This window comes from Phycodurus eques, chromosome 6 (assembly GCF_024500275.1).
Source record: "Phycodurus eques isolate BA_2022a chromosome 6, UOR_Pequ_1.1, whole genome shotgun sequence".
Lineage (NCBI taxonomy): Eukaryota > Metazoa > Chordata > Actinopteri > Syngnathiformes > Syngnathidae > Phycodurus > Phycodurus eques.
In genome coordinates this window covers 21874225-21899519 of record NC_084530.1, presented here as the reverse complement: position 1 = coordinate 21899519, position 25295 = coordinate 21874225, and the positions used below count along the sequence as shown (strand labels likewise).

General features: G+C 40.1%; 1 protein-coding gene across 3 annotated transcripts in view; it reads left to right on the top strand.

The window, feature by feature from the left end:
- Window positions 1-9502: 9502 nt before the first annotated feature.
- The window catches only part of fhip1aa (FHF complex subunit HOOK interacting protein 1Aa), a 26778-nt gene continuing 10985 nt past the window's right edge, over window positions 9503-25295 (top strand). The window contains exons 1-4 of one of the 3 annotated variants that reach the window (XM_061678904.1): window positions 9503-9643; window positions 16837-16893; window positions 18006-18202; window positions 23839-24516. In XM_061678904.1, the coding sequence (XP_061534888.1) occupies window positions 18098-18202; window positions 23839-24516 (783 nt within the window). In that variant the 5' untranslated portion in view covers window positions 9503-9643; window positions 16837-16893; window positions 18006-18097. Of the gene's footprint in view, window positions 9644-16752; window positions 16899-18005; window positions 18203-23838; window positions 24517-25295 lie in introns of those variants that run through there. The other 2 variants (XM_061678902.1, XM_061678903.1) reach the window with 2 other exon arrangements.

Below are 25295 nucleotides of genomic sequence, written 5' to 3'. Positions count from 1 at the left end.
ACCAGAGCCGTAAACTTACTTTGTTTAATAGAAGCTTGTATGGAAGGCAAAGGCCCAGTGCTGAAGATAAATAAATAAATAAAAAAACAACAATCAATATAACCTACCTGATTCCATCTAAAAAGACAAAAGCCATTGTAGCCTGATAAAAGATGCAGGTATTAAAAATAACAATAATAATGGAAAATAAAATAAGATAAAATAAACAATTGCAAGAACAGAGTTAGAATACTGTTAAGAAAATATCTAAGTGGCTAAAACATATTTGCGCCAATAACCATTGGCCTGTTGCGCTCTCGTCTCTCCCACTTTTACAGTACTGAACCTTTTTTACCCTTTGCCGCTACAGTACTTAAAGCCTGGCTCAGCATTATGTAAGTGGGTCAAAACAAATTCCATATTAATTTTGTGGAATTGCACATAGTTCTGTCCATTGTAACACACATCATGTAAACGCAGTGTTGTAGAGTAACTATTTACTGTACATGTAGCGAGATTATGTAAATCATTGACAAAATGTAATCCATTACACTGCTCGAAGAAATTGTGTAGTTAAATTACTGTTGCTCTTGTAAAATTCCATAATTACCATTTTAGTTACATTTGAAAAATAGCCACAAAAGCGCTATCACTTCCTCTTTCTAAAGCTGACACTTGTGATTGGCTCTCTCTGGTCAGGTGCCATTCTGCTGTTGTCCTCAAACATGACATTTTTCCAAATATGAACTTGTGGTGCCATCTATTAGCTTGACTGAGATTTTGAAAAAGTTAGACTCATATTTAGACCTTTGAACACACACACAAAAAAACACTGACTTTTGAACAGTTTCATCTTTATAGTAACTTTTTTTAATGGAAAATTCTCTCATCTGGTTTGTCATAAGAAGCGATATTGTCTAAAACATGGGTCAGCGAAGTGGTGCCCGTGGGCACCGGGTAGCCCCCAAGGACCACGAGGGGCCCCCGGGCCTGTTCTAAAAACAGCTCACCAGTGATGGGACATTGTGATTTTCTAGGAATGTTGTAGAAGTCATCATTTGAAAATGTAAACACTGGCAGAGATTTCTAGAAATTAAGTATATATAGCATATTGATATTTATCAGTTTCCTCTGCCATTCCTCCTTGCAATGGCTGCAAAATAATAAAGAGTGAAAAATTTAAGGGGGTCTGAAATACTTTCCGTACCCACTGTATGGTATGGTATGGCTAATACGCTCTATAGTTTCTGAATTTTTTTGAATTATTTAATTATGTTGTGCCTCTAATGATACTACTGGATATACCAGCAAGTGTAGTCAGAAAGTAGCACATAAACCAACAAGCCTCACGGCAATGAAAAAACATAAAATATGTCTGTCTCGGCGTGGGTTAATATAAAAACTGGGATTCAACTCACGTCAACTCAACTCACGTCATTACGACTTACCTGCAATGCAAAAGATCTGCTTTGCTTCCGTCAAGATGATCTGTGAAGATGAACAGAGAGTTGTCGTATTCATCATTGAGGTGTTGTTGTGAAGACTCACGTCTCTAAAGCAATTACTACGTCTGTAAAGAGACACAGACGTCACTTCCTCTTTTAGACATTCAACGTGTAAACCTGTGACATCAGCATGAATTTCTTGCGTTGACTAGCTAGCAAACATCAGCAATGCAATTGAACATTAAAGGCTCATACTGGATCTCAGCAGGTAAGGATGTAAATGCCAGACATTAATCTAATAATAAGGTGTTTCAAAAAATATTTTTATTAATGCTCTAAGTTCAAGGCCCAGGATTTTGCCTTAAATGGCAGCTTCAAACAAAATGGCTGTCTTCCTGTTTAATTTCTTGCATGGGTCCTCGAGACTTTTTTGTGCGTCCGGTTATGATAAACATGTCCACCTCATTTTGTGTCGATGAGTGAAACTGGTGGTGGGGGCTATTTTATTCTATTTTTATACTTTCAATGCTGCTATTTCATGCAATTGTCTCCCAAAATGTCAGATTCAAACTAAAATCACCAATTTCCTGTTAAATTTTGAGCATGGGACCTTGAGACTTTTCTTTGCATGTTGTTATGCTACACATATCCACCCAATTTCGTGTCAATTGGTGAGACTTGTAATGGGGCACATTTTTTTCTAACTCCCAAGGTTCCTTTTTCATGAAATTTGATCTCAAAATGTCGGGTTCAAACCAAAATTACAGACTTCCTGTTCAAGTTTTAGCATGGGTCCTTGTGTCTTTTTCAAGCGTGTGATGATAGACATGTCCACCCAGTCTCGTGTGGATAGGTAAAACTGTTGAAAAGGGCCTCATTTTATTCTAACTGTCAACCCCTTTTTCATCCAATTTGCCTCCAAAATGTATGCTTCACGGCACGGTGGACGACTGGTTAGCACATCTGCCTCACAGTTCTGGGGACCGGGGTTCAAATCCCGGCTCCGCCTGTGTGGAGTTTGCATGTTCTCCCCGTGCCTGGGTGGGTTTTCTCCGGGCACTCCGGTTTCCTCCTACATCCCAAAAACATGCGTGGCAGGTTGATTGAAGCCTCTAAATTGCCCGTAGGTGTGAATGTGAGCGCGAATGGTTGTTTGTTTCTGTGTGCCCTGCGATTGGCTGGCGACCGGTTCAGAGTGTACCCCGCCTCCTGCCCGAAGATAGCTGGGATAGGCTCCAGCGGCCCGCGACCCTAGTGAGGATAAGCGGTAAAGAAAATGGACTACATGCATGATCGCTCACAAAGGTAGCTGCTAATGCTGACATAAACAAGGATACGTGAGGTCAAGCTGTGCGATAATTAACGTCCTTCTTTTTACGTTAAATGTTGTTGTCGTTTCTGTGTATGTGGTTCTTGGAAAGTATACATTTTAAATTGGCGCGGGCCAATTCGTCGGTCACGTGATGCAATGCGGGCGTTGTCGGCCACGCGAGCGCGGGGGTATAAAGAGGCCTTAAGTCAGTCTGGTGAGGATTAAAATCGCTAACCAACTACAAGTAACCATCCTCCCAAGCGGAGAGCAATCAAGGACTAGCTGACGACTTGAACACCTTCTACTGCAGATTTGAAAAGGACACTTTCACACCCGACACCCACCCAGTTGCACCACCAACCAGCATCGCTTCTCTGACTTCTGCGTTGACCATTCATGAACAGGATGTGAGACGCATCTTCAAACTACAAAAGATCAACAAAGCAGTGGGCCCAGAGCTTCTGTCCCAATCCTGGCTCAAAGTCTGTGGAGACCAGCTCACTCCAGTCTTGGTACAGACATTCAATAGATCTCTGGAACTGTGTGAAGTGCCATCCTGTTTCAAACGCTCCGCCACCATCCCAGTCCCCAAGAAATCTGTAATCTCAAGTCTGAATGACTACATGCCTGTCATCCTGACATCTGTGGTCATGAAATCCTTTGAAAGCATCATGATGGACCACCTCAGAAGCGTCACAGGACCCCTGCTGGACCCCCTGCAGTTTGCCTACCGAGTAAACAGGTCTTTGGATGACACAGTCAACATGGGGCTGCACTTCAACCTAGCACACCTTGACAGCGCGGGGATTCATGCGAGGATCCTGTTCGTGGACTTCAGCTCTGCGTTCAACACCGTCATCCCCAAACTCCTCTCCTCCAAGCTTCTCAAGCTCAGTGTCTCGCCTGCCATCTGCCGATGGATTTACAGCTTCCTGACGGGCAGGACACAGCAGGTGAGGCCGGGCGACACCACCTCATCCACACGCACAATCAGCACTCGGGCGCCCCAAGAATGTGTCCTTCTCTACACGAACGACTGCACCTCAACGCACCCAGCTGTCAAACTCCTTAAGTTTATAGACAACACCACAGTCATCGGCCTCATCAAAGGCGGTGACGAGTCTGCATATCGACAGGAAGTGAAGCGGCTGGAGCTGTGGTGCAGCTGACACAACCTGAAGCTGAACACGCTCAAGACTGTAGAGATGATCGTAGACTTCAGGAAGCATCCTTCGCCACAGCTCCCTCTCACCCTGTCCTCAAAAAGGCCCAGCAGAGGATGAACTTTTTGCAGCTTCTGAGGAAGCACAGCCTGCCACAGGAGCTGTTGGCGTAGTTCGACACAGCAGTCATCGAATCAATCCTGCGTTCATCCATCACAGTCTGGTTTGGTGCTGCCACAAAAGAGGACAAACTCCGACTGCAACGGACTACCGGAAAAATCGGCGGTACCCCCCTACCGACCCTTGAGGACTGGCATGCTGCCAGAACTGAGACAAGAGCATGCAAAATCGTCTTGGACCCTCCACATCCTGGTCACGACCTCTTCCAGCTCTTTCCCTCAGGTAGGCGCTATCGATCAATGCAAACTAAAACAAGCACAGATACCAACAGCTTCTTCTCTCTTGCCATTAAATAGCTAGAGGCTAAGTGACTCTCCGTAGTGTGTTTTTATGTTTTTATGTCTCAAATGTATTTTTTGTCAAAATGGCTCTCTATTGTCGTACTAGAGCGGCTCCAACTACCGGAGTGTGCTTCTGACATATTTGGCAAATAAAGAGGATTCTGATTCTGATTACCATCCACAGAATTGGTAGAAAAAGTACAAATGTCAAACTCAAAGCACTCATGGGACACAAAGCAGGACTTCAACATTTCTGATAAAGGAATATATTGGTGAAATAAACATGAAGAGCACCAGTGACATCTGTCACTTGTTAATCGCTTGTACTCACTTTCCTCAACTACACCAGTGTCCTTTTATTTTTAACCTGACAAAGATTTTAAATACTGCGTCTCCTAAGCTACCCACCACTTCCTTGTTTACATATACGAAGAAAGAGCTTCCTTTACACCCACGGGTGCACAGCACATTGCACCTGAAGGTGAGCTTTACCTGTTGAGGAACTACATGGAGCATGAAAAATCCACCATTAATAGCATGTTTCCATTTAAATCCTCCCCGATGGATGACCCAGAAACACTGAGTCCGTTTATGCGCGCATGCGTGTGGGTGTGTGTGTGCGTGTGCATGTGTGTGAGAGAGAAAACAAATGCAAAAGTCACACACCCACAGTCACTATGTTGGACCAATCACATCAGGTGGAATGCAGTCAATCAGGAAGTGGAGCCTTTGCCACGCGACAACTTTAAAATGGAAAAGGTTTACCATCAAAGGATGAGGAAGTTTACCAATAAATGAGGCTTTCATAAGAATAATATTTAACTAGTAATTAAATCAAGTAGTGATATTTTACCCCACAAAAATATGAAGGTATTAGACCTGGTAAAAAAACAACAACAAATAAATAGAAATAAAGACTATATTCATAATATATAAACATAAAACATAAACATAAACATTTTATTAAAATTATTCAAGAATTGCATCCTCCAAATTTGGACTCCAGAAAACGACACAGCAATAAAAAAAATTACATAAATTTTATGAAAACTGTACCTGGAAAAGGAATCATTGAAAGGTGAGAAAGCCGCCTTGTATAAAAAGTATCAATACAACTCTTAACATTTTACAATAATTATACATCACTAAATTTGGCAAAAACTACACCTGAAAAAAAAACCTTGAAATTTCATTTACAAATTTAAAAATGGACCCCAAAAAAACAACAACAATCCTAAAACTTTCACCACTTAAAACGTTTCATTAAATTTCTCCATCACCCACGCACAAATCTTAACCTAACCAGATACTGTTTATCTTTCCCGAATCAACCCTGGTACAATGACCATTTCTCATGGATAGACAGGAATGAGCTCATTTGCAATGGTTACGCATCTTCCAAAGAACAAAAAAGTGAACCACGTTGTATAATGTGTGGTGATGTTTATGTGTGACTGGACACTAGCACACGTGGTCTGTGAAGCCGCAGAGGTCAGCAGAATAGTTTTTTCCCATCACAGCTGCGTCTGTGCCACTCCAACACATGCTGACATTTTATGCATGCTTTGGACCACAACAGGTGCACAACAGCTGCACAACAAGCCATCTGCCTGTCTCCTTAAAATCACAATATACAATCATATAAAACACACTAATGGCACTCTACAATATTGTACTTTATAAACACATTGAGTAATAACATAATAAAATAGAATGTAAATAATTAAATAGTTTGTGCATTGTGATCGTATGCTGCAATCCAATTCATTGGGCTGCTCCTTCTGGTGTGCCCGCCTTGCCCACCGAGAGGCAGTATAAAACCATACAGGCGTGCAGACACAAACAACGAAGAATAGACTTCTTCTACAGTACTACTACTGTAAGTGATTCAATAATACTAGTCTGTAATACTAGTAATACTCGTCATTTTTCATAGACGATAAAGAATCTTTGTCTGTGCGTATTCTTATATTATCTGTTACATGTGTTTCTCCAGTGTTTGTGTTAAAATATGCATTGCTTCTAAAACTGACTACCGATGCTAACCGTTAACATGTCAGTGGGGTTTTGCATTGTTTGTTAGCATTAAGCTAAACAAACTTTCCATAAGGCAAAGCCTTACTGTATGTTGTTTAAAGAAATAGACATGTAATTCTCTTTGTTTTATGTTTAGTGTGACAGTAAACTCCAACTGAGAGTGGCTTTAAACAGCTTGTAGCCAAAGTGCTGCTTTTGTAAAGTGAGTTGAGTTCACTGCCACCATAGAGCGCTCCTATTTCAACTTTGCGCTGGCAAGGCAAGCGAAAAATTGAACAAATGACAGCTCGTAGCTCGAAAAACTCATAAGTCGGGTCACTCGTATCTCAAGGCACCACTGACACTGTATATGTACTGTTACAGTCAATTAGATTTCTAATTCTAAAAACGTTGTAATACAAACATACCTGTTGCTTGGTCGATGACATGGGGAAGCTCAGTACGCTCCTCCGCCTCATCTCTACGCCTCACTTCAGCCATCATCAGTGAAAGCAGTGAAGAACACGAAAAAAAGTCATAAAATTGTGATAATATTGATCAAAAGTGTGCGTACTCCTGAGAGTGTGTGTGCGTGTGATGATGTTTCCACGGTGGTCACAGTGGTCCAGCTGACTGCAGCACTTTGTGTGGGTGGGACTCTGTTCGGGGGTCAACATGGACCCACACTCCGCATTAAAATGAGGGGGGACTTCACTGCATGAAAGGCATGCTTTTTGTACATCAACATATATATACCTACATACCATACCATATCATTCCACATACTCTTTCATAAGGTGCAAGATCATAACATACTTAATCATACTATTCAATACCACATGTCATACCTTATCATACAATATCATAGCATACCATTGATTATCGTACAATACCTTATTATACTAGACCTTATCATATCATATGACCTATGCCATATGATAGCATACCCTATCATGTCATTCCAAATGATATCATACTATATTATACCAGACCATACCCTATCGTACAATTCCATATCATACTCCATGATACCATATCCTATCATACCATATAACCCATGCCATATCATAACATACCATATCATACCCTACAAAACCATATTATACATACTCCATCAAACCATATCATGCCATACGTTATCAGGCCTTATCATAAGAAGTTATGCCATGTAGAGCATAAAACATACCATATTGACTATATCCTACAATGCTATACTATATCATACCCTATCATAAAATACCATATCATGTATACCCAGTCATACCATATTGCATCATATCACACCATATCAGACCATACACATCATACAATACCCAATCCCGTCACATCATAGTACCGTATCATATAAAACCCTAATGTACTGTCTGTTAATATACCATTATCAGTTCATACAATACCATATAAAATCATACCATAACCTTTCATACCATATCATAAAATACCATACCTGATCACAATACCATACCACACCATACTGTACCATAAGGTACAGTTGTGCTCACCATTATTGGCACCCATGAAGTTTAAGTATTAAATGTGGAATAGCTCCTGAAGAAAGTGAAACAACATGTTCTGTAGAGAACTTGTGTTTGATATGAAAGAGCAAATGATAAACAATATTTTATGGAAAGATGAAACAAAAATAGAGCTTTTCAGCACTGCACACAAACAGTATGTTTACAGATGGCGCAATGAAGCCTTTAAGGAAAAGAACACCCTGCCAACATTCAAGCATGATGTGGGGCTGCTTTTCTACAACTGGTCCTGGAGGCCTTGATTGTATCACAGGTATCATGAAATAAGAAAAGGATCAAGAGATTTCAGAGCAAAATATCTTACCGAGTGTAAGATAACTTGTTTTGAGATGACAATCATGGGTCCTCCAGCAAGCCAAAGAACCAAAGCACACATCCAAAAGCACACAGGAATGGTTGAAAAGGAAATAAAATGGACTGTTTTAAAATGGCTTGCAATGAGTCCTGATTTCAATCCAATTGAAAATCTTTGGGGGGGGGGTCTGAAATCTGCCATTGGGGAAAAGAACCCTGCAAATGTTCAAGAGCTTGAATAAATTGCAAAGGAACAGTGAAGAAAATACCACCTGAGAAGTGCAAAACGCTTATAGATGGACACAAGAAACATTTGGAGGCTGTCATCGCTTGCCAGAGGATGTGCAACCAAATATTAAGGAGGGGTGCCGATATTTCTGCACATGCTGTTTTCAGTTGTTTTTCTTTGAAATTACAATGTCTAAGTTGAAAAAAATATATAAATTTGTTAAATTAAACCTAGGCAGCACGGTGGATGAATGGTTAGAGCGTCAGCCTCACAATTCTGAGAACGTTCAATCCCCGGCCCCGCCTGTGTGGAGTTTGCATGTTCTCCCCGTGCCTGCGTGGGTTTTCTCCGGGCACTCCGGTTTCCTCCCACATCCCAAAAACATGCATGGTAAGTTAATTGACAAATCTAAATTGCCCGTAGGTGTGAGTGCGAATAGTTGTTTGTTTGTATGTGCCCTGCGATTGGCTGGCAACCAGTTCAGGGTGTACCCCGCCTCCTGCCCTATGATACCTGGGATAGGCTCCGGCACGCCCGCGACTCTAGTGAGGAGAAGCGGTAAAGAAAATGGATGGATGGATAAATTAAACCTCCAATTAAAAGATCCTGATGATATCCGTTTAGTACATTAACAGCTGCCACATTCTGCCTGTACTAAGTTAATAAAGTTTTGAAATGTATTTATTTAACCTTTATTTATTCATGGTACCTAAGGCAATTGATAACAGGTTCTCTTTTATTATACATATACTGTTCTGTACTATAATTCGCCACGTTAGTTTCTATTTTCTGTAGTATTTTCTCACGCAGTAACTTCTTTGTCCAACAGAGGAAGACATTTACCAACTATAGCATTATTAGAGCTCTTCGGAGAGCGCTTCTCGAACTGATTCAAAATGATTCCAATAAAACTACGTCCCAGTGACACTATTTTGAAAACAATGTCAAAACTAAAATAAGTTAACTGATATAATTCTGTATCATTTTCAGGGCAAAACTTAAGGAAACGCTTTGACACGTCAATCATCCGAGTGGGCGGGGCTTGACTGGTTTTACCTTTGCAGTCAACTCGCCCAACAGTCCACACGTTTCATTTCTCCAATATCGCAACCACGTCAAGACTTCCTTTACCTCGGGATTCAAAGGACTTAAACAGTGTATATCTGCATTGTGGACCTACGTGACCTTAGCGTCTGCCGGAGTCACACGGTAAGAAAAAGAAGAAAAGTATGCCTGTGTTTTATTTTCTCTCACTCGTGGTGACTTTTCTCGTTTGACTTCGCAGTACGCGTATGTGATCCTTTGCGCATGCGCGGCTGTGATTGACACGCGTGTGTGTTGAGCTTGATAGCTAGTTAGCGACTTAGCTCGGTTTACCATTACAAACTACCTTTCGCTTTATTATTGTTCCGAAGGTATCCTTCCGTGACTCGGTGTCACTTTTTTTTTTTTTTTACGATCATGAAGACAAATAGTTGTTGTTTTACGATACTTTGGATGGTCTTCAATGTGGACACTCCTTATACTAATCACAATCCACTCTTAAACCGTCCATTTTTTCCTTGCCCCTTCGTTTATTAATGTTGTTAAGTCTAACTCACGGTATATGTCTACCTACGTCACTATTTAGATTGATTTGAAGGCTCCTGGAGCTCAAATATCAGATGTGATGGTGTTGAGTTGCGTTATGACGTCACACTGGACGTCATTCCATTACAGTTCTGGAGCCGTCATGCTATTTACATTAGCACGTGCTTGTTAAAACGAATGCATGTACAGAACCCTCGTGATTTTGCAAACTCGCCTACAGTACAGTGGTGCCTGGACATAGGAGTTTAATTTGTTCCGTAGCTAGACAAAACACTTCTCAAATCATCTTTCCCTATTGAAATGAATGGAAATGCCATTAATCCGTTCCAGCCCCTCCATAAAACGCAATTTTTCGTTTTTTAAATGAGAAACATAGCAGTCTACAGTATTGTACTTTAGTTAAAAAATAATAAGTTGTGCATCATAATTTCATGCATTCATCGTGCGGCTCCTTCTTGTGTTCGTACACAAGAAGGAGTGCATGTATTATATTGGTGGGCAGTATAATACATGCATAATATATAATACATATATATACAGCTGTAATATTAGACGTTTTTCGCAGAGGATAAAGAATATATACCTGTGAGTATTGTGATATTATCCATCTGTATGTGTTGCTGCACTGTTTGTGTCCAATTAACCGTTGCTTTTAGTGTAGAAACACATATTGATTCTAGTTTAATCAACCCGTCTATGGCGTTTGGCATTGTGTGTTAGGATTAAGCTCGTGGACTTCATCAGACAAAGTTATGATGGTGTTTGCTTAATTCTGTAACTTTCTTTGCTTTATGTTCAGTTTCCCAGTAATCTTAAGTAGCAGTAGTCACACTAATGTGATAACATGTCACAAGTGAATGAGGAGCCCCTCTTATAAATCACCATCCAATTTATATTAAACCATGTTTCCCACAAACACTAACAAGGTGTGGTTTCATCTGGTGCAGGAGGTAAACATAATTTGTCAAAATATTAAAATTAAATGGAAAACAAAAAATCAAAATGGTGAAAAATTAGTGAGTAAAATATTTTAGTTTTTGTAGTCTAAAATAGTCATATTCAGCTTAATAGAAATACATGAAATTTAAATAGTTTATAAATAGTAAATGATTACAAACTATTGATTAAAAACATTAACTAATTATATTCTATATCTAAATATAATATTATATTAATATTAATCATAATTAGATTTAAAATACAGGCATCTTAAACTTAAAAAAATAATTCCAAATACATATCCGCAATTTATAATGTAATTACAAAAATGTGGAGGGGAAAAATAGATGGAATGGTTGCGAAAATACAACAGTTGCAGAAGGAAAAAAATTAAAACAAGTTTAAAATAAATGTCACAAATGTTAGTTAACAAAATCAGTTGCAGGCGAAATAAAATGAAAACGTTTTTTAAAAGTCACATTTGCAAAGATAAAAAAAACTGAGAAATTAAAAAAAAAAAATGAAAATAAGCAGTTGGATCAAATATTTACAAGGATATTTTTTAAATAAAAACAATAATTGCAAAGGAGCAAAAATTAAATAAAATACATTTAAAAATTCTATCTTTTTCTTTAAAAAGTATAGAAGTTGCAGAAAAAACATTGACAAAAAGCTGAAAAAGAAATAATGGCATATTTACAATAACTGAAACAAACCCACAAAAAGTAGGGAAATTAACACAATGTAAATGAGAAGCCATTAAAAAAAGTTACTCTACAATAATTTTTCAAAGTAAGTATAGTAATTGGCGGCACGGTGGCCGACTGGTTAGAGCGTCAGCCTCACAGTTCTGAGGACCCGGGTTCAATCCCCGGCCCCGCCTGTGTGGAGTTGGTATGTTCTCCCCGTGCCTGCGTGGGTTTTCTCCGGGCACTCCGGTTTCCTCCCACATCCCAAAAACATGCATAAATTGGAGACTCTAAATTGCCCGTAGGTGTGACTGTGAGTGCGAATGGTTGTTTGTTTGTATGTGCTCTGCGATTGGCCGGCAACCAGTTCAGGGTGTACCCCGCCTCCTGCCTGATGACAGCTGAGATAGGCTCCAGCACGCCCGCGACCCTAGTGAGGAGAAGCGGCTCAGAAGATGGATGGACGGAAGTATAGCAATTGCAAAGGAGAAAAATTGGCAGAGATAAAAATAAAATAAAAAAACAAAAATATACACTGATATTTCGAAGAAAAATATATTTACAAAGAAGCAACCTGCTAGTTGATGCAAATACAGAATGCATCTTTTGTTCATCTATGTAACCTTGTGACTGCCACTTTGTTTATAAATGTTTCGAAACAAACTGCTTATTAATATTTGGATTGTATTTAGAAAAAAAAAAAAAAAAAAAAACTTTGCCAAAGCAGATGTCGCCAACCGGATCAGCTGTGTCCCGAGTTTGGGATTAGCCCCTAACTCCCTCCCTTCCCACACCCAGTCGATGACCTTAGATGCTTTTTTTACCCCTTGTGTAATATGATAAATTAATATTCCTTTGACATTTCATTTTTTGCGCTGATTTTAACCTCTCAATTAGAAATGTTATTTTAAAAAAATACATTAAAATGTATAGAAATTACATCAGAAAAAAACATTTTATTACCTTATAAAATAAAAGAGGCAGTTTCACAAGCCTCTCCCTTTGTGTGAATAATGGAGATCGTAACATAATAATCAGTTTGAACCACTTGTGTTGTTTTTAACACCAATAATATCCTGTGTAGTGCATACAGGGCCATGTATTATGCATTATTTATTCACGAAGGTAGCAAAACGCAGACTAGATTGGCAGATGGCAGTGCATGGATCTCCACCAAGGCCAAACAATCAATGGCTTGTTACTTGGCTTATGCCCCATTTTTTTCAAAACGATTAATCAAAATTTGTTAAATACTTTTAGCGTTTAACTCATCTTAGCGAAGTCCCTAGTAGGAGTTCGTCAAAGTACAAGCTCTAAAATCTGCCACAAATGTCTGCTTTAAACCAAAATGGCCAACCTCCTGTCTAATTTTGACCATTTGTCCTTCAGACTTTTTCGTATGTCCTGTCATGATCGATAGGTTTGCTGAATTTCATTTTGGTCGGTGAAAATGAAACTTTTCAGGGGGCACTACTGAATCATGTTGGTAACCCCTAAAATACATATATTTTTTATTTATTTTTTAACCAGAATACATGGGATAAATGGTACATTTTCTGGCATGTTGATGCAGCCAAAAAGGCAATTCATTTGCCGGAATAATAATAATAATAATAATAATAACAAAAATTGAGTGAATATTGTTCCGTTTTTGTAGTTTTGCAAAATGCTGCAACCTAACTAACAAACTAAGTTGAGTGCAGATCTTCATCAAGGCCGAAATGGTAACAAAAATGTATAGGGAAAAAAAAAAATCGAAGACCATTTTTTTCCTAATCCTTTTGTTAGCTATCTAATGTCCAACTAAGGCGGCACGGTGGGCGACTGGTTAGAGTGTCTGCCTCACAGTTCTGAGGTCCGGGGTTCAATCCCCGGCCCCGCCTGTGTTGAGTTTGCATGTTCTCCCCGGCTCCAGCACGCCCGCGACCCTCGTGAGGAGAAGCGGCTCAGAAAATGGATGGATGGATGGATGTCCAACCAAATCTGCGTAAATGCGTTCGTCCTTGATCCAACTTTAAGTAGATATTGTTCCCTTCATGTAATTTTTGCATAGTCCCACAACCTAACTAACAAGCTAATGACTAGGCTACTATCTGGAAGTACACTAAAATCTAGGCTTGACCCAAGTTTATTGATTATTGTTTTGTTTACGTAGTTTAAACATAATTCTACTAACTAACTAGAAAAACGCCTTGGAGGTAAAATTGGATAAACAAATACAAAATGAGTCAAACTGGTTCATTTTTAAACAAGGTAAAGCAAATATTTGACAGTGAGTCAACATTTCACGCCTCAGACTCTTCACACGACTTGTTTGCATGACTAAAATCGGTCGACTTCCATCTTCCGCCTCTCATTGCCATTTTTGTTTTATCAGTGAGGAAGACTTCATGCACACAAGCTGGCGATGAGATTTCTGAGGCAGACAGAAACCTATTGTACACCCACCCTCATAGAAACATGAAAGTCAGGGTGATGTCATTGCATTCCAGCGATGTGTGTCAAGATAGCGAGCCCGGAGCTCCTGTGAGCTCATTTGTTGCCGTCCTTGAAATATGGTCACATTCTTCTTGATGTATTTAAAATTGATAGTTTTAGATTGATGCCATTCTGATTCTGGGGTGGATAAAGTTTTTTTAATTAAAAATTCACTTTGGTTGGAATCTGCAACCCCCACCCCTTCACTATTCACCTACACAAAAGTTTACCTTTTTTTCCCTTCTTTTTTTTTGTGAGGGGCACCCTTCCTTCGTTATTCACTGAAAAACTCACCCTATCGGCGTTTTTGTGGCCTTCCTGAAACACTCTAAGATGTCACAAAATGACGCCAAAGCCCTATCCAATACAATAGTGCTTTGGCATCATCTTGTGACATCTATAGGGGACCGTAAACCTTTTTAGTTGAGCCGAGTCAATTACTCGAGGGTTTTCTCGATTCGTGGCAAGGCTCATTCCCTATCTCCTGCGAATAGTGTTACACCCCATTTTGAGAATCTTGAGTGGAAAACGTTAATCTTAATCTATGCTAATGCTAACGTACATATCGGCCGAGATTTGTGCTTAGCTTTTATGTGTTTGTCATCAAAAAGCAACAGTTTATTCTTCCTCGCCACGTACATTTGCATAATTTCTTTTTTTAAAGACACTTTACTGAATACAAATAGGCGGCGAACATTTTACGACATTCTCAGAATGTCGACATTCAATTTCACGTTAGGAGAGAGTCGACTTGTTGCTTCAAATTCTTGTTTTGCACATGTCAAGATAATTCACATTTATTATTTCAATCTTTAATGATTAGTGAAGTAGATAGCATCTGTTGCTTATCTGCACTATTTTCAAGGTGAAGGAAATAAGTAATAAGACGCTAATAATTTCTAAATGCTAACAGAGCTAGTTTGTGCTGTGACACCACATCTCAGGTGCGTAACACCACAGCTCACCGAGGCTAATGCTAGCACAACACGAGAGGTGTCCTGGCTGGTCCACCGTTAGTTGAGAGCACAAAATAGGTGATCAGGTCAACAATGGGAACAATATACTAGTCAGCGTTTTTTTACCACGTAAAGTTTCAACATAACGTACTGTAGATATGATAGCATGTAGTTTTTCCTTCCTGCTGTGTTGTCGAGCGGCGGCCTTGCAGCAACTTCACGTGTGGCTGTAAATATTTTATCAGGAGCTCTCGCCTTGGTTAGCCTGCGTGTGTCACTATGACAACCGACTGGAAACTTGTCAATGCTTTCTCTGTGCCGGAGATAAATTAAAACCCGTATTTTGTCAGTATAAAGGCAGATTAGTGAGAGCATTATGGGTGTGCTGCTTGGAGCTGTTTGGGCAAAGCACACCTGTGCGAGTGAAAGCCTGTGGGAGCGCTGACAGGGGGTTAAATCACAAAACCTCCCTCCTGGCAACTATTTAATTCAATTTTTTTTAATCTTTGGCCTGCTCTTTGCGACGCTTGACCTGGGCTTGTAATTATTTTTGTTGTTGTTTGGTACTTGTCTGCAGCTACACTGGAGGAAACAACAAGAAGGTTCATTGAAGACTCTGCAGTGGTGCTTTGATTTATCAGTTTAATAAATTGCGTGACAGAGCTTTTAACACAGTTTACTCGTATCTCAAATCACGAGTGAGATGCAGGGTGCTGGGTGGATCTTGTGGTAGCATACATGAAACTTGCTCGCACGTCAACTTGGCTCGCAATGGAAGGGCAAAAAAATCGACCGAGCAGCAGCTCCTAACTCAGAAAACACGTTAGTTGGTACACTCGTGAGTCAAGGTACACTGTATATTGTCTTGCTATTTATGAAAAAAGGAGATACTGTGTTTATTGAAGACTGTTTTGAGATTAGTTGATGTCAAAATTGTCTTCACTCTTTACTAAAACATGCAAGTTAGGTTAGTTGAAGACAAGAAATTGTTTTGAGTGTTTACGAAAACACTTTAGTTTTGTGGAAAACTCCAAATTATAGACAACCATTCGAGATACAAGCCATCGATCCGCCGATTTATTTATTAATTATTTTTTATTTTTTGCTTTGACTTGCGTGCTTAAACCTGGGATACAAGCGCTGTATGATGGAAGGTGACTCAAAATCACTTCTTAACAAGCGTCAGTTTGTCAGATATAATTAGTAAATATTCTCCAAAAAAGCGGCTTCAAGCTGTTTATTGCCACTCTCATCTGAAGGTTACTCTTCGTAATCCTTTGCAACGAACGACTAATACTTTAACATAAAAGGGAACGTCATCTCACATGACAGCATGACACAATTCCCACGATGCACGGCGCAGAAGCCGTCCCCCTCCCCCTCTTCTCTAGCAGTGACATTTTTGCATTGTGGCGCTAATTTGTCCAGGACAATGCTTTTATTGTCTTCCCGGGCAGTAATGTTGAGGACCTTGAAGGAATGCAGCCATGTGGAAGTGCTGACGTTGCAATTTTTTTGGTGGATGCTCCGGCTGCTGCACATGTGGAAGTCGTAATCTTTTACTGTGGACTTTCTCTCACCCCCTTAGTTTGAATCTCCTCCCTTTGCCTCCTTGGAATCTCCTCCTCTTGCGTTCACGTGTTTCTCGGAGCATCTTACTCACGTCCAGTCATTTCCAAGAATGCCTCGCCTCCCACACTCCTCACGCAAACGCTTTCCAAACTCTCTCTCGCTCTCTGTTTTTATTTAGCCGGTGTGGGATGAGGACATCTCTTTCAGCTGAGCCTCGCGATCCCGCTTGAAGATGGTAAGGTAAGACCATAACAACATTCTATTCATAGCATTCCGAACCATCTTTGAGTAAAAGCAGATGGCAAAGTTTTGAAGGCCTCCGTGTGAATTCAAAAATGGGCCACGTGGTGCGTTTAGGAAGTTTAGGTATTGTGTGCGTCGTCTACACAATGGAACAATGTTTCAAGGGAAAAGAAGTCATAATACAAGAAGGCATAATACAAGAATAAAGTTGTATTCTTTTTTGAATAAAGTTGTTATGAAAAAAGTCTAATCCTACAAGAATATAGTAGCATTTTTTTCAGAATAATTATAAAAAAGTAATATTACAGAAAAATATAGTTATCTACCAGGAAAAAGTCATATTTTTAAAAATAAAGTCACAATCCAAGGAGAATGTAGTCTTTTTTTTTTTTTTTTTTAGACTAAAGATGTGATGTTGTGGATTAAAGACTCTAAAATTGTCCGTTGGTGTGAATGTGAGTACGAAAGGTTGTTTGTTTATAATTACCCTGCAATTGGCTGGCAGCCAGTTCAGGGTGTACCCCGCCTCTCCCCCAAAGATAGCTGGGTTAGGCTCCAACACGCCGCAACCCTAGTGAGGATAAACGGTGCAGAAGATGGATGGATGGATGGATGGATGTTACATAATGAATACATGACTGCTCTCCAGAAAGTGGAACAAGACATGTATCCTGGTTTGAAATTTGACTAGAATTGCTCAAGCAGGTTAAACAGGGTTGTCAAAGCAAACCGCTGTACTCACTTTTCCAGTCATGTCCTCAAAAACAACATGCTACATCCTTTATGTATCCAATTAGATAACCACTTTCCCAGTTGAACTGCAAAGCTACTGTATATGCACAGCGCAAACTATTAGTTTTTCATCTAATTTGCACACGCGACGCTGGAAGCCTCTCGAGACGTCTGAGCTACTCTGAAAAGCAATTTGACAGCTCGGCCCCAAGTGGGCTCCTCCACCCAGTCATGTGACTTCTCTTGTTATTGTTCCTGCATGCCTAGCATAGCTGCAGCGCGGCGGCGCAGAGGGAGAACAGCGCGCGCCGTTGTGTTGCGCCTTCTTCAGGAAAAACCTCCGCCGACGGTTTGTTTTTCCGCCTCATGCAGGTCCTCTGCGGTTATTCTGTTTCCCGTGGTTACGGCAGCCGGGGACGCCCTCCTATGACATGGTGAAAGACTCATAAAGACCGGTCGCCGCAATGGCATCCATGGTCGCCAATGGAAACCAAGATGGGCCGTCTATGGTGCTCCAAGGGGCGGATCCAGAGACATGCATGATCGTGTTTAAGAACCACTGGGCTCAGGTAAATGTCAGCACCCGACACTGCTCACCGCACAACTCTACAAGAAATGTAAAAACAAGTTAAACATTGTAACATTAAACATAAAAACAACAACAACATAAACACATAAAATAATCAGTCTTTACTTGACCAAAGACAAAAATAAAATTGGTCAAATTGTGACACATCGCACCTTTTCAAGTGTAAAAAGAAGTTAACCGCTGCTAATCGTAAACCCAAATCAAACAGGCTTGCATGACGTCTTTTATTGGATAATTTTATTTATTTATTTGTTTAACCAAGTGCAATACGGGCCTAATTAATTATTTTTAATAATTAAAATTATTAATAATAATAAAAATAATAATTTAATTATAATAATTTTGTAATAATGAATAAATTGTAATTAATCGTAATTGTAATCCAGATGCAAATGCCAGCAATTGTTTTGAGGACAAATATAAAGGATTTGTTTGTTATTTTACCAGGTCTTTCCATTTTGGGGGGCAAACTTCCGTACCATACTCAAATAACTCACACTGTCTCTAGGGTGGATTGACAAAATGAGAATAATTGCTGCTTTTGGATATTTCGGGTGGGGCACAGAGTGGGAGGGTCAAGTATCACTGTCCTGTCATCGAGGCGAGGCCCGGTGAAAAATATTTGTTGCTACAGTGACAGCAGAAAGTGCTCCAGCCGTGTCCCGGCAACACTAAAGTGCTGCGTAGTTCTCCTGCCAGTGGAATCTTGGCAGTGTGGAGATGTCTGTCTCAGCTTGCCTGCCCACCCCTGTGAGACCCGCGAGCAGTGCTGCACCCACACCCAGATGAATGAAGATATTTAGCTGTTGCCTTGTATTTAAAAAAATAAAAATAAAAAATTGTACTAATTGTAATCCTAAAAGTCCTCGTGGATCATCTTCTGAGATACTTAATGCACGCAACTTGTATATTTCCAAGGGGCTGTAGTCGGAAATTTACAAGGGGAAACGCCCGCAATTCTAACAGTTTCAGTCTTGGCACTAACGAGGACATTTTCATTCCAGATGTCCATGACTGTCGAACTATACTCAATGTTGATCCTGATGCAACAACAACAAAAAACGTCGTGTATTTTACATTTAATATAAAGATGCGATTTAACTGAAAGTACTGCATTAAAATAATATTACCTCATATGTATTTTATGTTTAATACAAAGCTGAAATATAACTGAAATACTTTGTATGTAGTTTTGTGTTTTTATGTTTAATACAAAGCTATTTTAATCGAAAATATTGTGATAAAATAAACTGGTCTCATAAGCTCCAATTTAAACCTAATACAGTGCAGTCCTTAACTGAAAAATATTGTTTCATGTGTATTATATTTAACTCAGAGCAATGATCTAATCCGAAAATAATTTTCATCACAGCTTCGAGATGAACAGAGCAGTGACATAACTAGAAATATTGTTTAAAAGAATGTGTTTCATTAGAGATAGTTTATAATTAATATAGAGCAGTGCTTGAACTTGGAAAAAAATATTCAATGTATTTATATTTAAGACAGAGCAGTGTTAACCAAAAACATTGTTTTGAGATGAGCCTGTCTCACATGATGAGAAAATCTTGTCTAATGCATCTCATGTGTAACACAATGCATCATTAACACAAAAAATATTGATTTTAGATCAACTTGTTGCATAATATGCAATTTATAATTCATTACAGAGCAGTGATTTAACTTAATAACTTAATATGGAGCAGTGATTTAACTGAAAAACATTATGTAAAAAAATTAAAAATGTAATGTAAAATGTAAACATTATGTAATAGGATGCATTCCAGAGTAGTTATTTATTTAAAATCCTTATTCCTTATTCCCCCGTGACACGATGTAAACAATGCTGGCCATCTTCTGTCTGGATGATGGCGTTTACGCTGCATCTTATCTGCCGTTCTCAGGCCTCGTTGTGTTTACTTGGGCTCCCCGAATGCACCGCTGCTTCCCAATTGCCAAGTGACCTCCTACAATATCTGTCACACTAATCTGGCAAGGCCCTATTAGTCAATCGTAGCTACTATCTACCAATTGACCTCAATGCAAGTGGACCGTAATGACAACAAAGTGAAAATAAATTATTTGGGATCCTACCAAAATGTAATAGGTTCTTGCTTTGCTCCACAAATTCATGGCAACGAGATGTGCGTAACAAACTAGGGAACATTGTCCAAAATATGCACTATTTATTGATATATTAAGACACAGGTTGGAAAAAAAAGTCCTAAATCAGCACGTTTCACTAATAAAAAGGTCATTATCGCAATGTTAACGTACGAAAATAAAATCCTGGTTACTTGTTGCCAGCCAATCGCAGGGCACATATAAACAAACATCCATTCACATTCACACCTATGGGCAATTTAGGTTCTTCAATCAACCTACCATGCATGTTTTTGGGATGTGGGAGGAAACCGTAGTGCCCGGCGAAAACCCACGCAGGCACGGGGAGAACATGCAAACTCCACACAGGCGGGACCGGGATTTTAACCCCGGTCCTCAGAACTGTGAGGCAGATGCTCTAACCAATTGACAACCATAAGGAAAATGTTGGGAAAAATATACTGTATGTTAACATGTAAAAAATCTAGAAATTCAGAAATGGGAATATGTGGGGGAAAAAAAACTTTTTTTGGGAGTAAAAAATTGCCTGAATGTGCAATTTTCACTAAGAAAAATAGGAATATGTTGGAAAAAACACTTTCTCGCAATGTTATTTAAGAAAATATATCCTAAATCTGGATTTTTTCGTAATAAATGATGGAAAATGTCAGGGGGGGGGGGGGGGGGGGGAAATCCCTCTTGCGATAAGTTAACAATATTCCAAACAGCATTTTTCACAAATCAATAAATAAAATCCCTTTATTGCAGTGTTAATGTATCTCGAAAATTATGGAAAATGATGGGGAAAAGTCCCTTTTTCTCATTGTTAATGTAAGTAAAAAGCTCCCCCCAAAAAAGAATATCCTTTAATTCAGCAAAATCAGTAGTTTGTGTTGCCATACCTCTTCCACAGCATATCGGGTACACCAGACATTATTTAGTAACTTAAATAAGTAATTAATAAGTCGACTATTGCTGCTGTGATGATATGCCACCTAAAATGTGAACAGTGCAGTGAAAGCAAACCGTGGAGGAAGGCAAGACAAATGACTTAGATTTGTCTTGGAAGAATGACTGGGGACTTTGGTTTCATGCCTTTAAAATCCTGACCGTGCCAAGAAAAGTGAAGTTGTCCAGGAAAAAGAGGATGTGTGGTCATCCTTCATAAATAGCGTTTGGTTGAGTAGTGCTTGAGTACTATTTGTTCCCTGAGTCTGAGCTCCCAGCAGGCTCCCGTTTCCATTGACCCACTTGTGTTGTGCGTGGTTTGTTTGTTGCCACAGCAAAGGTAGACGACAGAGGAGGCTGACTCTATTGTCAGCAGGGTGGTTTCTATGTCGCACACACTCAAGGGAAGGAAACAATGCACACACAAAGGACAGTGTATCTCTTTATCTGTTTGTGTAATCATATCGTTGATCATTAACCTGTCAGCATTATAAGTAATATATTATATTTGATGTAGACATGACAGGTAATCAATTGTTTGAACAAAGATTTACTGTTACAAACAATGTCAATACCACATAGTGTTTCAGGTGCTAATTTCGCCAACGTACGGAATGTCATCCCGGTACGTTTTCAACAATCTTTGTTCGACCTTATCCTCATTCAAAATAGGGCCGCAGACACCATAACAGGCAGTGTTATGAACATGCTCATTTGTTCATCCTGGGGAACCTCACGGCATTTAATTTGCATTAGCTATTTACAACAAGTTTTGCTATTTCTCAATTCCAATTAGTGACCCAGAGTAATTGACATGCAGAATTATTAACGTACTTATTTTTCAACCTGTGGAACCACCAGCCTAGCCACGTGTATTATTATTTTTTTGAATAGGATAATTCCAATATAATTTTCAATACACACAGCCATCTTTTAACAAAACATAATTACAGCGTACTATTCCACAAATACAAGACGACTTATAGTGTAGTCTTATGTCAACAAAGCCGTGCACGAGCGCATCGGTCACGTGCACTGTGTACCCCAAGCCGAGTTTGTAGCCTGCAAACTGCAGCATGTGTTTATGATTCGTGACTTCGGACCCTTGCTGTTGTGCCGTGCGCGGTGCGACCCACAATTGTTGTTAAGCAGCAGACAAGCCCTAAGCCGGTCGTCTCCGCCCCCTTACCCCCACACTAGACGTGAACCAAAATGTGCAAAGCTGACAAATCTTTTCAGTGGAGGAAGAATCCAGTAGCACGACTACAGGTGAGTTGCCACAAGTGGGCACAGTGGGAAAATGGCAAATTAGACCTAGCAGACCATGCATTTGTTATGCAAATGATTTGGCATACACAATTGTTAAAATACTTTAGTCCTTATATATTACAAGCATCATTGATTCTTGTTGTTGCTCATCATCAGAAAATGATCAAGTCTCTGTAACCTGCCATTGTGATTAATCAATTACGGAATACTCACATATTATTTGATATATGAACAAATGAGGGGGGCTACTCTGATATAAGAAAGCGTAAACCCCCCAACAGGGTGTGTGTGTGTGTGTGCGTGCGTGCGTGCGTGTGTGCGTGTGTGCATGTGTGTGATTTATGATATTTTCTTACATGGACTGCCTTTGTGTATTAAGAACATAACTTGTAATGATGATGATGATGATGAATATTATTACCAGCAGCAGCATCAGGGGTGAAGGTCATTAACAGAGGGGTTATTGAGGGACTGGGTGACTCCATGGTGGCAGTGAGGAGGTGGTGCTGGTATTGGAGAATGAGGAGGACGTTGTGGTGGGTTTTATAGGGAGAGAAGGAAGAGAATGGAATAGGAAGCGACAATAACCAGACCGGTAGAGATGTCGTGCGTCAGGCTGCCGTACTGGGTAGGCAATTGGATTATGCATACAGTGTATACCCAAAAAATGATGAGACCTACAATCACGGTCACCAATCACTGCTTAGCATTCAGGGCTTCATTGTAAGGTAGGAGGAAAAAAAAAAAAAATGGTTTTCAGTTGTGCGCACCTCTCCATTTAAATTCGCAGGCTGAATTTTGGTTACAGTACCTTTCTCGTTTTTCTGAATGTGCTATTTTCTCCAGCCTGCAGAAAACCCACTCCATTTACTTTCTATCCGACATTTACGACAAACTTTGTTGTTAATTCAAAATCGGGTCAGCGACACTATAAAAAGCAGTGTTATGAACGTAAATTTTTCCAGCTTGGGTAACCTTACCCCATTCAGGCATTCACTTTCTACAAGATATTTACAATAGACCTATTCCTATCCCAGTTTAAACTGGAGCCATGGAGACTAACTGAACCACAGAATTATTCACATGCAAATTTCTTCCAGCCTGGGGAATCTCCCCACTGTTCAATTTCTACCAGTTTACACTGACAAAAAAACTTTGTTATATCCTAAATCAAATTAACACAGAGTAATGGCCATGATAAGTTCTCTATCCTGGAGAACCTCACTCCAGTCACTTTCCAACAGACTTTGCTTTGAAATTTCACATTTACCCTAAGCTCATGTTTCTTCTTCGCAGGTGGTAAAGATCCTGGAAAAACACGATCCCTTGCGCGGCGGCACCTCTGCCGTGGCGCCTTCGCTGGGCGTGCTGGGCCTGGGCGGCGGCCCCCGCTTCGGCCCCGTACCAGGCGACGAGGCGAACGCGGTGCAGAACTACGTGGAGCACATGCTCTTCTTGCTGATGGAGGAGGACTGCGGCAAGGGGGGCGCCATGGGCCCCATCCTGGAGTTCGTAGTGCTGGAGAACGTGATGGAGCGCCTGTTCGTTTGGAGCCTGCGCCGCGAGTTCACCGACGCCATGAAGCTGGAACAGTTGAAGATGTATGAGATGCTGGTTTGCCAGTCTCACCAGCCCCTACTGCACCACAAACCGGTGCTGCGACCGCTCATGATGCTCCTGTCGACGTGCTCGGGCTCGGGTGGGGCGCCCACAGTGGAGGCTCAGCTGGTGCTCCTCTTGCACCAGCTCTGCTGTGTCCTGGCCAAGGACCCGTCTGTCCTCGAGCTGTTCTTTCACACCAGCGAGGACCAGGGTGCGGCCAACTTCCTCATTTTCTCGCTCCTCATCCCTTTCATCCACCGCGAGGGCGCCGTGGGGCAGCAGGCGCGAGACGCGCTGCTGCTCATCATGTCCTTGTCTGCAGAGAACCGGCGTGTGGCCAAACACGTGGCGGAGAACACCTTCTTCTGTCCAGTCAGTGCTTCAATTGTTCATCTTTTAGTCCAGAGGTTCTCGTACACAAATTACACAGGAAAATTTTTTCCAAGGACCCCCTCATAATCCCGTCAACAACTGAACATAACTACCATGTGTAGTCCTAAATACTATAGGAATTAAAACGTTTCCTATTTTCTCGAAAAAAGTCTTAATGTTACAATAACAAACTCATATTTTCTGGAGGGAAACAATTTACGAGAAAAATGTCATATTTTTTCCCCAAGAAAAAAAGTGTAGTCTTTCCAAAGACCTATTTTGTCAGGTTGAAAAGTCGCACTCTTAAGAGAATAAATTAATATTTTTCCAAGATAAAGTCATAGTTTAACGGGGGAAGAAAGTCATATTTTAGCAAGTGAAATTAAATAATGCAATTTGTGTAATATTACGTGTTTTATTCTGGAAAAGAAGCTTTTATTCTCAAAGTCTGGCTTTTTTCTTGGGGGAAAAAGGACATTATTCCTGTAATAACATGCAATTTGTTTTTAAACAACAACAAATGACTAGTTTATTCATGCAGAGATGTCAGGTTTATGTGAAATGTCAGAATCTTATCAGTGCATTTAATTGGCCCAAAGCTATGGTAGAAAGGAGTAATAATAATAAAAAATAAAAATAAGGGCAAATTTTGTTTTACTGGGCAAAATTAATGAATTATAATGATAAATTAATAATTCCTTTGTCAAAGGCACTTTAAAGGTGGCCGTTTTGGCTGACTCCCATTTAACATGAGATTGAATGTTTTGAGCACAGCCACA